At 38.2% G+C, this 15,322-nt stretch overlaps 1 protein-coding gene across 1 annotated transcript in view; it reads left to right on the forward strand.

Moving 5' to 3' along the window:
* The window catches only part of LOC134529473 (twitchin), a 547,023-nt gene that overhangs the window by 439,717 nt on the left and 91,984 nt on the right, over positions 1–15,322 (forward strand). Inside the window, exons 113-114 of the mRNA XM_063363606.1 lie at positions 4,142–4,299; positions 4,516–4,753. Coding sequence (XP_063219676.1) covers positions 4,142–4,299; positions 4,516–4,753 — 396 coding nt within the window. The remainder of the gene's footprint in view (positions 1–4,141; positions 4,300–4,515; positions 4,754–15,322) is intronic.

The following is a 15,322-nucleotide window of genomic DNA, read 5'->3' on the forward strand; positions in this document are numbered from 1 at the left end:
TAGATAGTGAAAAACATATTGTAATTGGTGATGGGTCAACTCTTGTAGCAAACGAGGTAGGGACTGTGAGAGTAGAGGTGTATGATGGTAATTCTTGGCAAATATCGGAGATAAAAGATGTGTTATATGTTCCTGATATCAAATTCAATTTATTCTCTGTTGGTGCAGTGTTGAGAAGAGGTTATTAAATTGAATGTAGAGAGTCTAAATGTGAACTTAGTAAATCTGGAAAAGTGTATGCTGTTGGAACTCTGGAGGGGAAGCTGTACAAGATGATGTTTAGGTGTGAACCAATCCCAGCTGTGGTGAGTGTTGTGAAGAAGCCTTCCATTAAAATATGGCATGAAAAGTTGGTGCACCAAAATACAGAGCAGGTCAAAAATATTCTGAAGAGCCACAACATAGAAGTGCAAGGTACTGAGGACTTCTTTTGTGAAGCTTGCATGAAGGGGAAACAACAGAGACTGCCTTTTTCATCAAGTGAACACAAAACGACGGACACTTGTGAGATCGTTCATGCAGACATTTGTGGCCCGATGGAAACAGCATCAATTGGAGGTTCAAGGTATTTCCTATTGATAAAAGATGATTTTTCAAGGTATAAATTTGTTTACTTCTTGAAGTTCAAATCTGAAGCTAAAGAAAAGATTAAGAACTTTCTAAGTATAGCTAAGAACGACACCGGAAATCCAGTAAAAATTCTGAGAACGGGAAACAACACTGAACTGTGCAGTCAAGAAATGCGGAATATCACTGATGAAATGGGAATACGGCACCAGAAGTCTGCACCTTACTGCCCAGAGCAAAATGGGAAAGTTGAAAGAGAACTAAGAACAGTTGTGGAGGCAACCAGGACTATGCTGGCAGCCAAAAACCTGAACAAAACCTTATGGGCGGAAGCAGTTAATACTGCAGTATACACCATCAACCGGACAGGCACGAGTTCTGTTAAAGGAAAAAGCCCATATGAACTATGGTTCAAGTCAGTTCCTGAAATCAAACATTTTGAAGTCTTTGGAACAGAGACTTACATGCAGGTGCCTAAAGAGAAAAGAAAGAAATGGGACCCTAAGAGCACAAAAGGACTATTTGTAGGGTATCAGGAAAATGCTAAGGCCTACAGGGTGTATGTACCGAACCGAGGAAAAATTGAAATATCAAGAAATGTAGTGTTCAAGCCAGATGGTGTAACAACAACAATGGAAATCGAAGTTACCAAACCTATCCAAACTGAAGAGCACTACAGGGATGAAGCGGAAGGCATACAACTGGAAAATGTAGAGGGAAGCAGTACGATTGAACATAGTTCCTTAAATAATGAATCTGCAGATGAAGAGGAATTCAGAGGCTTTGAAACAGATAACTGTGGAAAGATATGTGAAAAGGTGGGAACATGTAATTTGAGGGATAGAACAAAACTAAAGGAACCAAGGTATCTGAGCCAATATGAGACAAGTTTTCTTTGTGCAGATGAGCCGCAAACATATGGAGAAGCAATGATGAGCAATGAAAGGCAAAAGTGGAAAGAAGCTATCAATATTGAATTGAACTCTATAAAGGAAAATGACACCTGGTCAGAAGTTATACCTCCAAAAGATGCCTGCGTCATAGGCAGCAAATGGGTATTTAAGATTAAACGAAATGAAAAAGGAGAACCAGTGCAGTACAAAGCGAGACTAGTTGCAAGAGGTTTTGAGCAGCTCAGCGTTTTTGATGCAAGTGAAGTGTATGCACCAGTGGCTAAGATGGCGACGCTTAGAATTCTGTTGGCGACTGCAAATGACCTGGGCATGCCGGTATATCAAATGGATGTTCAAAGTGCTTTTCTTTATGGTGATATAGATGACGAAGTTTTCATAGCAAAACCAGATGGAATGGAGGGGGATGAAAAGACAGTTTACAAACTAAAAAAATCTCTCTATGGACTTAAAAAATCACCAAAATGCTGGAACGAAAAGTTCAATGAAGCTATAGAAAGGGAAGGATTGAAAAGATCAAAACATGATTACTGCTTGTATGTCAAGAACACAGACAAAACGAAGCTATATGTTCTGCTGTATGTGGATGACCTGCTAATAGTAGGCAATGATGAGAACCAAATTCAGGCATTGAAAGAAAGTCTGAAGAACAATTTCAAGATGAAAGACCTAGGACCAGTGTCAAACTACTTAGGAATTTTTATCTCTCAAGATTGTAAGTCTGGAACTCTAAAATTGAATCAAACTCATTTTTTGAAATCATTGTTAGTGAAATATGGAATGGCGGACTGTAGACCTGTGTCCACACCAATGGACCCACTGTGTAAAATAAACTTCCAGGACACTGAAGAAGACAAAGAGCTGGAAACAAAATGTCGACAGATTATTGGAAGCCTGTTGTATGTCGCCCTAGGCACAAGACCAGATCTTAGTGCTACTCTTGGCATTCTGAGTAGATATCAAAACCCGGCAGGTGAAGCAGTATGGGTTGCCCTAAAACGCGTTTTGAGATATATAAAAGGGACCTTGGACTTGACACTCGTCTACCGACGACAAGAACCCGCAGATCAGCTGAGTGGATACGCTGATGCAGACTGGGGAGGAGATGTGGAAGAAAGAAAATCTACATCAGGTTTTGTATTCCAACTCCAAGGTAATACCATCACCTGGACCTCCAAGAAACAGTCAACTGTTGCCCTGTCATCTACCGAGGCGGAATACATGGCTCTGAGTGGTGCAGCGGCTGAAGCGTGTTGGATCAGAGGGGTACTGCAGGATCTGGGAGTGTTAAAAAATGAACCTGTGATCCTATACGAAGACAATCAAGGTGCAATAAGAGTGTCAAAAAACCCAGAGAATCACAAACGGTTGAAACACATTGACATTCGCCATCATTTTGTTCGAGAAAAAATCAGTGAGGGTCTTATCAGTGTAAAATATGTTTGTACTCAGGATCAAATAGCTGACATGTTCACTAAAGCAGTGAATAAGATCACACTCTTGAAATGTATAAGAAGTATAGGGCTAGAATAATGCAAATTATTGGTTAAGTTTTTTTTTTTTAGCTGTTCACTTGTATTGTTTACTTAGTTGTTTTGCAAAGTCTACCTAATAACGTTAATTGAGGGGGGCTGTTGGAAACAATAAAATCATTAGGTAACTTTGGTGTTGGTTTGAATAAGTTATGTTGGTACGACTGTTATAGAGTAAGTAAGAAAATAAATATGGCTAGTGTGTGAGAAATGTGTGTAATAGAAAGAGGAAATTACACAATATTAAGAAAGATGCCGAGTTTTAATATAACCTATTAACAATAACAATAGCTGACTTTCATTCTAAAACAATATAATAAATGAAATATAAAATAAAGACTATTAATTGGACTTACGAACAATCTGAGATTTTTATGAACATGAGATAGAATGTTTTCTTTGAACATTTACCTTAAACTCACTTTTAATTAATTAATAGGTCTACATGAGTGTTGTACAAAAATTTGATTCATAATAAGTCTGTGCCAGACGAAATAAATCTGCTATACATAAATGTTGAGTTAATTTTTTTTATAAATTTTTGAATAGAATTGTGATGTGACAGTTTTGGTAAAGGTTTAATAGTTCTCATATAAAACAAAAGTTTTTGTAGTACTAAAACTTAGTTTCGTTTTTATCAATGTAAATATATATATATATATATAAACAATTTTAGGAATGAAGATATACCAAATTTCTTTGATTTTATCTATCGTAGTAAAATATGGTCGAGAAATGTTTTTCATTATTTTGTTGCATATAAAATATTTTCAAGAATATATTTTATGTTGGGCTATTTTATGTCACATCGCTATGAATAGAAAAGTTAAGGATAGTGTTATCTCCAATACTAAAGTGAGTTCTGAACCCTTTGTGTTCTAGCTTGGTTTTCAAGAGTTCTACCAAGGGGTTAAGAATGAAATCTCACCAGTTGTTCTGCTGCATAAGCATGAAGCTTTAGGAACCATAGACACCTAAAATAAAGACTTTGAAAATGCTTTTGTTTTTAAAGTTAACATATAGCTATTTTATAAAATATGAAGTGCTATTGTCTCTGAACTATTTACGTACACGTAGTAAGTAAATAATTCCTGTTTTATTTTTTTTTTATTTTTTTTTTTTTACCTACAGAGAAGCCGAAGCTCTACCTCGATGGACTATACGGAAAGAAGATTAAAGTTCGCGCTGGGGAGCCCATTAACATTCAAATTCCTCTCTCAGGAGCCCCACTGCCCACAGTGGAATGGACTAAGAATTCTAGCAGGCTGCCAGAATCCAACAGAATATCGGTAAATATGTAACAGAATTTTTTTTGTAAACTGTGTGTGCAATCTACTGCATTCCTTCTTATTACTTTTGTTATTATAATTTGTTTAGCGTAAGATGTAATAAAAATTCATAATTAATTAGAACATTAAAGCCAGGATCTTATGAAGTAAAATAATAAGTAACATTAAGAAATTCTTTACAAACTTTAAAACATAATTTATTTTTATTTTTCCCAGATGGATACAACAAGCGATAGCACAACTTTGCGTGTAGAAGCCTCCAACCGCAATGATTCCGGGAAATACACTATTACGGCTAAGAATGACTATGGACAAGATTCTGCTGATATAGAAGTTACAGTCGTGGACAAGCCGGGTGAACCAAAGGGTCCTCTGTCGTACAGCAACATTTCACAAGACAGTGTGACATTGTCATGGAACCCGCCACACGATGACGGCGGTGGTGATATCACAGGTAACAGTGTGTATGTCTGTTGGTAGCCTAGACAAAGTTGTTAAAAAATTTTATCATTTATTATTTCTTTTGGGTTTTTTAAATGGTTAGAATATGCTACCTAAAGGGTTGAGTTCACTGGTTTGTATCCAGCCTGAGTTATCTATAAATTATAGTATGGTATCAGTAGTGGCCGTGTGTTCAAACAGGATGGACGTGTTTGCGTGTTTGCGTCCAGCAAAACATGTTTTGATCTCCGCGTAAGAAACCTAACTCTAATTTTTTCGTTAAAGTAAAACAACAAACAAGGAAAGTTTGTAAATATGAAGTGACTAACATAGATGAACTCATAAAATATGTTAAATCTTTATGTGATAAAGTTGAAGATCTAAAAAATTAAAATGCATTCTTAAAGACCCTCCTGATGTATTCAAGATCTAAAACAGCCAAAATAAGACAAGAATTACTACTGATCAAACTAAGTCTGATTTCTCAGAAAGATTACGACATCACTTAATATAGTCAAGTGGTTAAAAAAGCTCCCCAACACAAGAAAGCTGACCATGTTGTAACATCAGGAATGTCTGGCAACCGCACACCGACCGATGACCTGATTTCGACTCAGAAAGAATCCAGCATAGTCACGAGCTTACTGAACAACAACCGGCTTGTCAACAGCAATGGATTAACCGTTGTGCAACATGCACGCAAACCTCGTCCCAACGGGAATATTGCCTCTCAACATAATAAAAACAAAAAAATACTAATATAAGTTGGAATTAGATATAGTTCTACCTTAAAAACAGTCTCTATACCAATTCACATAAAGACAAAAGCCTGCTTGGTCACGTGTTTTGAATCAAACGTATAGGAAAAATAAATTATTGATTACATTTCACAAGAAATCAACATTGCTCAATTTAAAGTGACAAAACTTCGTAGAAAATTTAACATGTATGCATCTTTCCATGTATCTGTCTTGAAAGAGGACTTTGATAGATTAAACAGTATTGTTTTCTGGCCGAGTGGATGTCTTATAAGCCCTTTTTACGGGAAACTTCATCCAGATCAGGTAGCCAGCAATGTCTTCTTAATCGCTCAGGAGCCTAAAATTGCTAGCAGCGAGACCTCCAATCCTTCCATTACAGCCTCTACTTCTTCCCCGGTGCCAGGAGGAGCGTTTTAGTGTTCTTCAGTGCAGACATTTAGCAAAGATTGGGTAATTGCTTAGCAAAAGTCAGGGGACTTCGAACAAAATCTCTTTGATTTTTCGAAAACCTTGTTAACTCCACTAATGACATTATTTGTCTTACAGAAACATGGTTAAACGAAACCAGTATTAATTCACATTATTTCATGAACCAAAACCTGATTTTTTAGAAATGACAGGAACTCTCCACTTACTTTGAAGAATGGAGGTGGCGTTGCTTTAATTGCTGTTAAAAAACATTAATTTTTATCTGCTAAAGTTATTGACAATTTTGATTTCCCAGGAATGGAAGCTGTTTCACTTAGATTCTAAATCTCATCTTCCAATTTTCTCACACTCTGCAATGTTTACTTATTTCCTAATGTATCCTATAATACATACCAAGCCTATATTGAGATTCTTGAAGATAAACTTTTCACTTGTCAAGATGATTTGTTGGTTCTTGGAAATTTTAACATTCCCAAAAACTGCAGTTTTCTTGGTGTTTGCAATTCAATTAAAAATCACAATTGGTCAAATTTATATAAGTGTAATGATGTCAATGAACTCGTTGATCAACTATACACTTGTATTAATGCTAATATACAGTAAACTCTCGCAAATCCGTGGGTGTCGGGGATTTATGACCTTCGGATTTTTGAAAACTTCGGATTTTTGAAAAATTTTCATTAAAATACAAAAAAAAATTCTAAAAGATAAGATGGTAGTCAATGAACATGTAATACTACCACAGGACGTCATAATAAACAAGACACTTGAGAAGTTAACAGAATGGTACGTAAGCAATACCAGTATAGTCCATTCATAGTAAATGAAGCACCCGAGAAATTTTTTTTCCTGAAAATTTACAGCCTGGCCTGATTAAATTTAACACACCCATTTGTTCAAGTTGGTAGTAAATTGTGTAAAAAGTAATTTAAAGTCATCTTAAATTAAATTAATGGCACCCGAAGTCGCACTTTGATGTGAAAGAGCTAGGCGTAGCAATGTGGCGTGCGCTGAAACGGGAAGCCCCTTGATAAGGGGAAGTGAATTTAGGAGGGGCGGTTGAGAGAAGCGATACGTAGCTGGCAAGAGACTCAAGGCCACTCCCTCACAGACACACGGCCAGTCCAGTTAAACTAAAGAGAAACGGGAGAAATAAAAAAAAAATAATTTGTTAATTGTACACTAGAACCATCAAAAAATCTGAAATTTTGGCACAAAACAAAAATAATCGGGGAAAAAATGGTAAAACTCACAATAAAAGCTTATACAAAGCTATTATTTAACATGCAGCATATATTTTGTGTTGGTTTATAGTGCACTTACTAATGTTCGTATAAGAAGAGAAAAAAAATTGGACAGTCCGTTTAAAAACACGGCAGCAGTAGCTTGTGCGACGTAAGTGGGAGTGCAAGAATCTCGTCTAGACAGGCTGGCGGCTGCAAAGGCAGCGGATGCATGACGTCATACGGCTTACCTCTCCCTCCCAGACAACAAACCATCTCTCTCCCTCTCTCCAGCCCTCTAGCCATTTTCTGCGTGTGAAACTGTCAACATCCTTCCTCCCCTACTCCACACTGCATGCGACGAAAGCCAGGTTGTATAGTCCATTCCCGGTAAAATGAACATTTTTTTAAGGCCCCCCACGGCAGCCATTTACCGTTAATTTTTTGATACAATTTGTTTGTTAGTTACAGAACATTATTTCTGCTGGAAAATCTCTGAAACTTCAAAATTTCTTTAATGGAAAAATTTAGCAGGGCGGTTAGAGTATTTATTTTTACCGCAAATGAACTATACTCACCTTCCCTCCGGCCAGCATTCCCGGCGTGTGACGCATGACAACTACAGTCGTGTGCCGCGCACAGCTAGGAAACTTGTCACTGGCAACATGTTTCACACACTGACACACGGTGCCCAGAGCTTCAGGAAAACCTACGCGATTTCCAACCTACTCTAAATATCCGACTGGAGTCTGTTTACGAAAAGCATTTAAGAATTTGCTAATGCCCAACTGTTTTTTTTATATCGGATTAAGAGGAGTTAAAATGGCTAAAAGGCATGGTTTTGAAGTTTTAGGTGTAAAAAACCGTTAAAAAATTTCTTGAAAGCACCAGAGGAAAAGGCATTACACCTTTATCTTTATTTTCCCGCCATATAATGTTACGGTCACCGCTCAAATTTCACAGTTATCTGACGGGAACGAGATGACTGCGCGCCAGTTCAGAGCCTTTTACCGCGCTATATATATCAGTGAGCGTCGCTCTTATCATCCACTGAGAATAGTGATACATACATCTAAACAGTAACGATCATGTCACTTCGGAAATACCCCGGATTTCTGAGAACTTCGGATTCTCGGGCCACGGACTGGCGAGAGTTTACTGTAAACAGCTTCTTCCCTGTTTATATTTAAAAAAAATAACATCTAAACATCCTGCATGGTTCTCTAATGAATTAATTCAAGCTTTGAAATCAAAGAAACATTTCCATAAAATCTACAAACAAAGTAACAATATGTACTATAACGCTTGTTTTTCTCATTTTCATAAACAAGTGGTCTCGAACAATAACATCAAGCATAATTCCAAAAAAAATTTTGTGTTATGAAAAATTAATGACTGATTGTTATTATGAACAGATATCACTGAAATCCAATGGTACTACTATTAATGATCCTGCAGTGTTATCCAATATGTTTGCTCAATATTTCTCTAGTGTATATTTACCTTCTAGTGGCAATCACCTAGTTCCTATATTGGACACATGTCTTGATACTATATTTGTTCTTAATATTACTGAAAGTCTTTTACTACCTATGGTGTATTAGGGCTTTAAAATCTTCTAGATTAGCCAATCCAAATGGGAGCTCTAATTTCATTCTAAAAGGTTGTTCCTATTTACTTGCCCCTCTTTTAACACATATATACAATTCTAGTCAAAAATCTCAAGTTTTTCCGTATAAATGGAAAATTGCATAAATAACTCATATTCACAAAAATAGTTCAAAATTATCTAGTTCAAATTATAAACCAATCTCTTTGCTTAATGGTTTTTCAAAAATTTCTGTAAAATTCATATTTAAATTATTAAATTTTGAACTCAGTAATGAAATATATAGTATGTACTCAACATGGTTTTAGACATAGAATGTCAACCTCTTCTATTACATTTATAAATCCCATTTATAATGAAGTTACAAACCGAGGTCAGGCCAATGCCTGCTATTTTGATCTAGCCAAGGCTTTTGATACAGTAAATCATTCATTGCTACTCCAAAAAAGTATTAATTATATTAATTGGTTCTCCAGCTTTCTTAAGAATAGAAATCAAAATGTATCCTTAAATAATCATAATTCCTTCCATTTCTTGCGAGTTCTGGTGTTCCGCAGGATGGTAAATTTTCACCTCTCCTTTTTAAAATCTTTATTAATGACATCGCCTTTTTCCTTTATCACTCAACAGGTGTTCTTTTTGCTGATGATCTTAAAATCTACATGAAAATTACCTCACCAAATGATTGCATTCTACTCCAGAATGACATTAAAGTTAATAATTGGTGTTCTAGAAATCTGGTTACTTTTAATACAAAAAACTAAGATCATTTACTAGAAAACTTTATGCAGTCAATATTAACTATAAACATAACAACCTAATTACCTTTAAAACCCATTGCATTAAAGATCTTGGAATCAATTTAGACTTTAAATATATTTTAATAAACACATTGACAATTTATATTCTTTCACCCATAGAATCTTGGCCCTTATAAAATACATTACTTTCTGTGCTATTCTGATTGAATCCTATCACTTTATTTTTCTTTAATTAGAACCAAATTAGAATATTGCTCTATTATTCGGAATAATATCAATACAATAGATTGTAATAAATAGAAAGTAATCAAAACAAAATAGTTAAACTAATTAATATAAAGAAGTTTCTGCAACCAACTCTGACACTTCTCTCAGATCGTAGGATTCAAGTAGATGCTTGTTTGGTACATAACTGTTATAACTATTGTTGTATCAGTTAGTCTATGGCGAGTGTGTAAGGAGGAGGTTGTCTTGGACTGAATGTAAACAAGTCGAAATACAAGATTATACAGAAGAATGTACGGCTGTATTAAATAGCAATTAGTTTAGACGAACCCACACAACATGGTGTCAGAAGTGGGATCTCGCGTGTTCGCCGGTAGAAGATTGTGATGGAAAAAAAAACCTGAAGTGGAACTTGCGCCCGAGATGATAAACGTCAACATGGCAGACGGCGGCGAGGAAAAAAAATGTTGCGAATCATCATTAGTAATTGGGAAACAGCTTAAACCACCGGGGCCTCTGGATTTTACTGACCCTAACGCCTGGTTCAAGTGGAAAGTCCGATTCGATCGTTATCTAAATCTCAGTGGTCAGAACAAATGCAAGGATGAAGAGAAGATCGACTTATTAATGTATGTGTTAGGGGAGAAAGCGGATGAAGTGATAGTCACGTTCGAGAAACCAACGAGTGGGTGGACTTACAAAGAATTAGTGCAGGCCTTTGATAGACACTTCAAGCCTCGAGTAAATATAATTTTTGAAAGATTCAAGTTCAACTCGCGAATTCAACAAAAAGGGGAAACTGCGGAACAGTTCATTACGGCCCTGCATAACCTCGCCGATCACTGTGATTACGGCCCCTTGAAAGACGAGCTTATTCGCGACAGAATAGTGGTCGGGATGCAAGACGTCTCGCTAAGTGAAAAAATGCAGCTCCAGTGTACCCTGACCTTGCAAGATGCCATTAATATGTGCCGCCAGGGAGAGTTGCAAACATCACAGTCACAGCAGTTGCGTGGAAATCAAGAGCAGATAAATTACATACAGAAGAAGGGACCTTCCAGTAAATCAGACACAGGTCAGAATCGTAGGTTCAGTGCCCGTTTTGAGTCAAAAAATCTACGTCGAAGCTTCGATTCCGGGGAACATCAGGGAAGTGGTCAATCATCTATGCAGAACACTGGAAGTTGTGGGAAGTGTGGACGGACGCACAGCAGAAATAACTGTCCTGCCCAGAACATTACATGCTACACGTGTGAACGCCAAGGGCATTTTGCTAGGATGTGCAGGACCAAGAAAAATCTTCATCACATCTGTGAACTCTCGGATCCAGATGGAGAACCAGACTATGTGATAGGAGTTATAAGGGACACTCAACAATCTAACCCATTTAAAGTACACCTACAAGTGGTGGAGCTGGAAAGATTGGTGGAATTTTTGATTGATACGGGAGCCGATGTCACCTGCATGCCAAGCGAGATGATGGACCCAAAAGACTTACAACAAGGAACCAACATTAGTAATGTATGCGGGCCAGATGGGCGTAGTCTGGATGTAGTCGGTTACAGGAATCTCACATTGCAGTATCGAGGGCGTAGGCAATTAGTTAAAGTGTATTTTATTGGAAAATTGCTCCATCCGTTATTGGGTAAACATGCCATTCAAGCATTAGACGTGGTTCAAGTGGTTCACCGAGTGAATGTAGAAGCAGAGTTTCCAAACCTATTCTCTGGTCTAGGTAAATGGGAAAGTGACATGAAAATTCACCTTCAACCAGAAGCTAAACCGTACGCATTGACAAGTCCAAGAATGGTGCCCCTGCCGTTGTTAAAGAAAGTGAAACAGGAACTAGAGAGGATGGTCCGACTGGACGTTATCACACCAGGGGAGGTTCCGACCGAGTACTGCGCTCCTATGGTGGTAACCGCCAAAGGCGATGGAGTAAGGATTTGTGGTGACTTCACTAAACTAAACAGGTACGTCCACCGACCAGTGTTCCCTATTCCAAAGATCCACTATACCTTGGCACAACTGAAAGGGGCTAAGATCTTCAGCAAATTGGATGCTAACTCTGGATTTTACCAGGTGCCCCTGAGTAAGGAAAGTCAACCCTTAACAACATTCATCACACCATTTGGGCGGTTTATGTATAAAAGGCTCCCATTTGGGTTGAACTGTGCACCTGAGTATTTCAGTTCAAAAATAGCACAAGTACTTGAAGGTATCCCTAATGTGGTATATCACGTTGATGATGTACTGGTGTTCGGGGACACGGTTGAAGACCATGACAGAACATTGCGCCAGGTATTGGAAAGGTACAGTGCAACGGGCATTACTATAAACACAGAAAAAAGTGTGTTTGGAGTGAGTAAAGTTACCTTTTTAGGTCATGAAATATCAGCTGAAGGTATTAGGGTGGAGCCCAGTAGAATACAAGCCATTGAAAAATTTGCAGCACCTGAGGGTAAGCAAGCACTGTTGCGGTTTTTGGGAATGGTCAACTTTGTGGGTAGGTTCATCCCAAATCGTTCCGAAGTATTGCAACCACTGACCAATCTGCTGAAGGAGGGTCAGCCATTTGTTTGGGGTAGGGATCAACAGGCAGCGTTCATGAAAGCAAAAGACCTTATTACTCAATCACCTTGCTTATCACACTTTGACGCGGAGAAGGAGCTTATTGTGAGTGCTGACAGCTCATCATTTGGGCTAGGATTTGCACTGTTCCAGCAAAACACAGACGGAACACGAGATACTGTCTGTTATGGCTCGAGAGTTTTATCTAAAGTTGAATGTCGGTATGCTCAAATTGAGAAAGAGGCACTAGCGCTGACGTGGGCATGTGAAAAACTACAAGAATACATACTAGGCCAGCAAAATGTTACCCTAGAGACAGATCATAAACCACTCATACAGATTTTGATGTCCAAAAGTATTGATGAGCTTTCTCCACGACTTCAACGGTTTAGAATAAGACTCATGAAATACAACTATGTGGTTGTGTATACACCAGGGAAGCAGTTAGTAGTAGCGGACTGCCTGTCCAGAAGTCCGTGGCAGGAGGTGAACGTTGAGGACGAGTTGTTGACAGACACGCAGGCACAGATCAATATGATTATTAATCACCTGTCAGTGGCTCAGACTATAATGGACCAGATAAAACAAAACCAACAACAGGACTCAGTGTGCATCAAGTTAAGACAGTATACAAAAGGCCAGTGGCCAAGGAAAAATCAAGTTCCGGTTGAGCTCCAACCATACTATCAGTATCGATGGGATATATCAGTGGGTAAAGGTTTTCTGTTGAAGGGTAGTAGATTAATTATTCCAGAGAAACTGCAAACTTATGTTTTACAGCAACTACACAAAGGTCATCTAGGTATAACACGATGTAGGGCCCGAGCTCAGGAATCGGTCTGGTGGTTGGGGCTAAGCACGCAGTTACAAAATCTCATCCAGACATGCCCAGTTTGTGTGGAAAACCGGGCTAATGGAGTAGAACCTTTTGTGGCAGAAAAGGTTCCTGACTACCCTTGGCAAAAAGTAGGGGTCGATTTGCTGAAATGTCAAGGGAAGTGGTACCTGGTGGTTGCAGACTATTATTCAAAGTACTTTGAGCTAACCGAGTTGAACAAGTTAACTGAAGCAGTTGTTGTGCAGGAGTGCAAAAACATCTTTTCTCGATTCGGCATCCCAGAGATAGTGAGGACTGACAATGGTCCTCAATTCAAAAGTGCATTTTTGCAGTTTGGTCAGTCATATGGTTTTCAGCACGTCACCAGTAGTCCCCTGTACAGCCAATCTAATGGGTGTGCGGAGGCAGCAGTAAAGACTGCAAAAAGACTTCTGACGAAAGGAGGGGACATTTACGAGGCCTTACTAGCTCATCGCAGCACACCTTTGGCTGGGGGCATGTCGCCCCTGGAAATTATGCTAGGGCGAAAGGTCCGAACATCAGTACCGTCGTTGAACTTACACAATGATACAGTCTTCAAGGGAGTGAAGAACCACTTACAAAAAGAAAAGGAATACCAACGGCAGTGGTACAACCGGCGACACAGGACACGGGACCTGGCCCCCTTACAAAATAAGGACAGGGTATGGGTAATAGACAAAAAAAAATATGGAGTGGTGGTGAGCACACCCGCAGAGCTACGAGTTCCCAGAGCATACGTCGTGGAAGCAGAAGGAGGCAGGTACAGACGTAACAGATGTCATCTGGTTCCCGCCCCTCTGAAGTGGCCACGAGACAGACCAGGGTGCCAAAGTAGCGACTACGAAGAAACTGTATCAGGAGGAGATAGTCTAGGAACCAGTGAAGTTGTCAGTGGACCTAATAGTAGGCATGGGCAAATGGGAAAAGAAGTGGCAACAGATAGTGTCCAGGCAGGAGAGCCAGCCGTGAGCCAGGAATCGGGGGGACTGGAGTCTGACGATGAACCGGAATGGTTGGGCTGGGACAATCGATCCCAGCAGAATGTCGGGGTAAATGTACCGAATTCGAGAAAATCTAGTAGAGTAAAGACCACTCCCGGGTGGATGAAAGACTATTACTAAACTGGGGGGAAACCAGAACAGTACAATGGTGAATGCAATAATGTAGCAGGTATTAGACGAACATAGGTTATATTGTGAAAGGAAGAACTGGGGACTCTCAGCTGTGGGGTGTACATAGTAGTGTGAACTTGACTAGTACGTTAGCATGTAGCAGTGATAGGAATGTATAGTAGTAGGTGAAAGGTAACTGGTGTTTCTGTATAAGGGTTACCTAGTCAAGAGTATTAGTAGACTGTGAAACTTAACAAAAAGGGAAAGATGTTGTATCAGTTAGTCTATGGCGAGTGTGTAAGTAGGAGGTTGTCTTGGACTGAATGTAAACAAGTCGAAATACAAGATTATACAGAAGAATGTACGGCTGTATTAAATAGCAATTAGTTTAGACGAACCCACACAACAACTATAAAATCAAATGTGGTTATATCCTTATGAATACTGGTTTAAGAATCCCCCAGTTTAACAGTTGCCTTTTAGCTTCTCTTTGTACCCTATACAAGAACAACAATCTTATTTATTGATTAATTTCAAACATTAATTAAATGAATATGCAGTTTAGTTAAACTTTAATATCATTTTTTACTGCAAATCTGTATAAGTCATCTTACTGTACAGTTAGTCTTTAATAATGTAGTATTTTTATTCTTCTAATAACTTTGAACTGTTATTAAATTGTAAATATTTCTTTATTTGTGTATATTTATTTATTCTTACATTAGTAGTTATTATCTCATTTTTGTAGTAAATCACTCTGTATGTTGTATTGACAAATGTTGTTACTGCTTGAATCGTTTTAGATTAATCTATAATTGTGTTTGTCATTTGTGTTTGTGTCCTTTGTTTACTGTTATTTTATTTATGTCTTTTTTTTATGTTGTGCCTACGCCTAAAGTTATAAAACTGTCGGTAGGCATATTACAAATAAATAATAATATTACATGCACTATCACCTAAAAAAATCAAGTCATTTCAGGGAAATTACTGTAAACACTTTAACTAATTCTTTTGATTGATATAAATTAATAA

Source organism: Bacillus rossius, chromosome 2 (assembly GCF_032445375.1).
Source record: "Bacillus rossius redtenbacheri isolate Brsri chromosome 2, Brsri_v3, whole genome shotgun sequence".
Classification (NCBI taxonomy): domain Eukaryota; kingdom Metazoa; phylum Arthropoda; class Insecta; order Phasmatodea; family Bacillidae; genus Bacillus; species Bacillus rossius.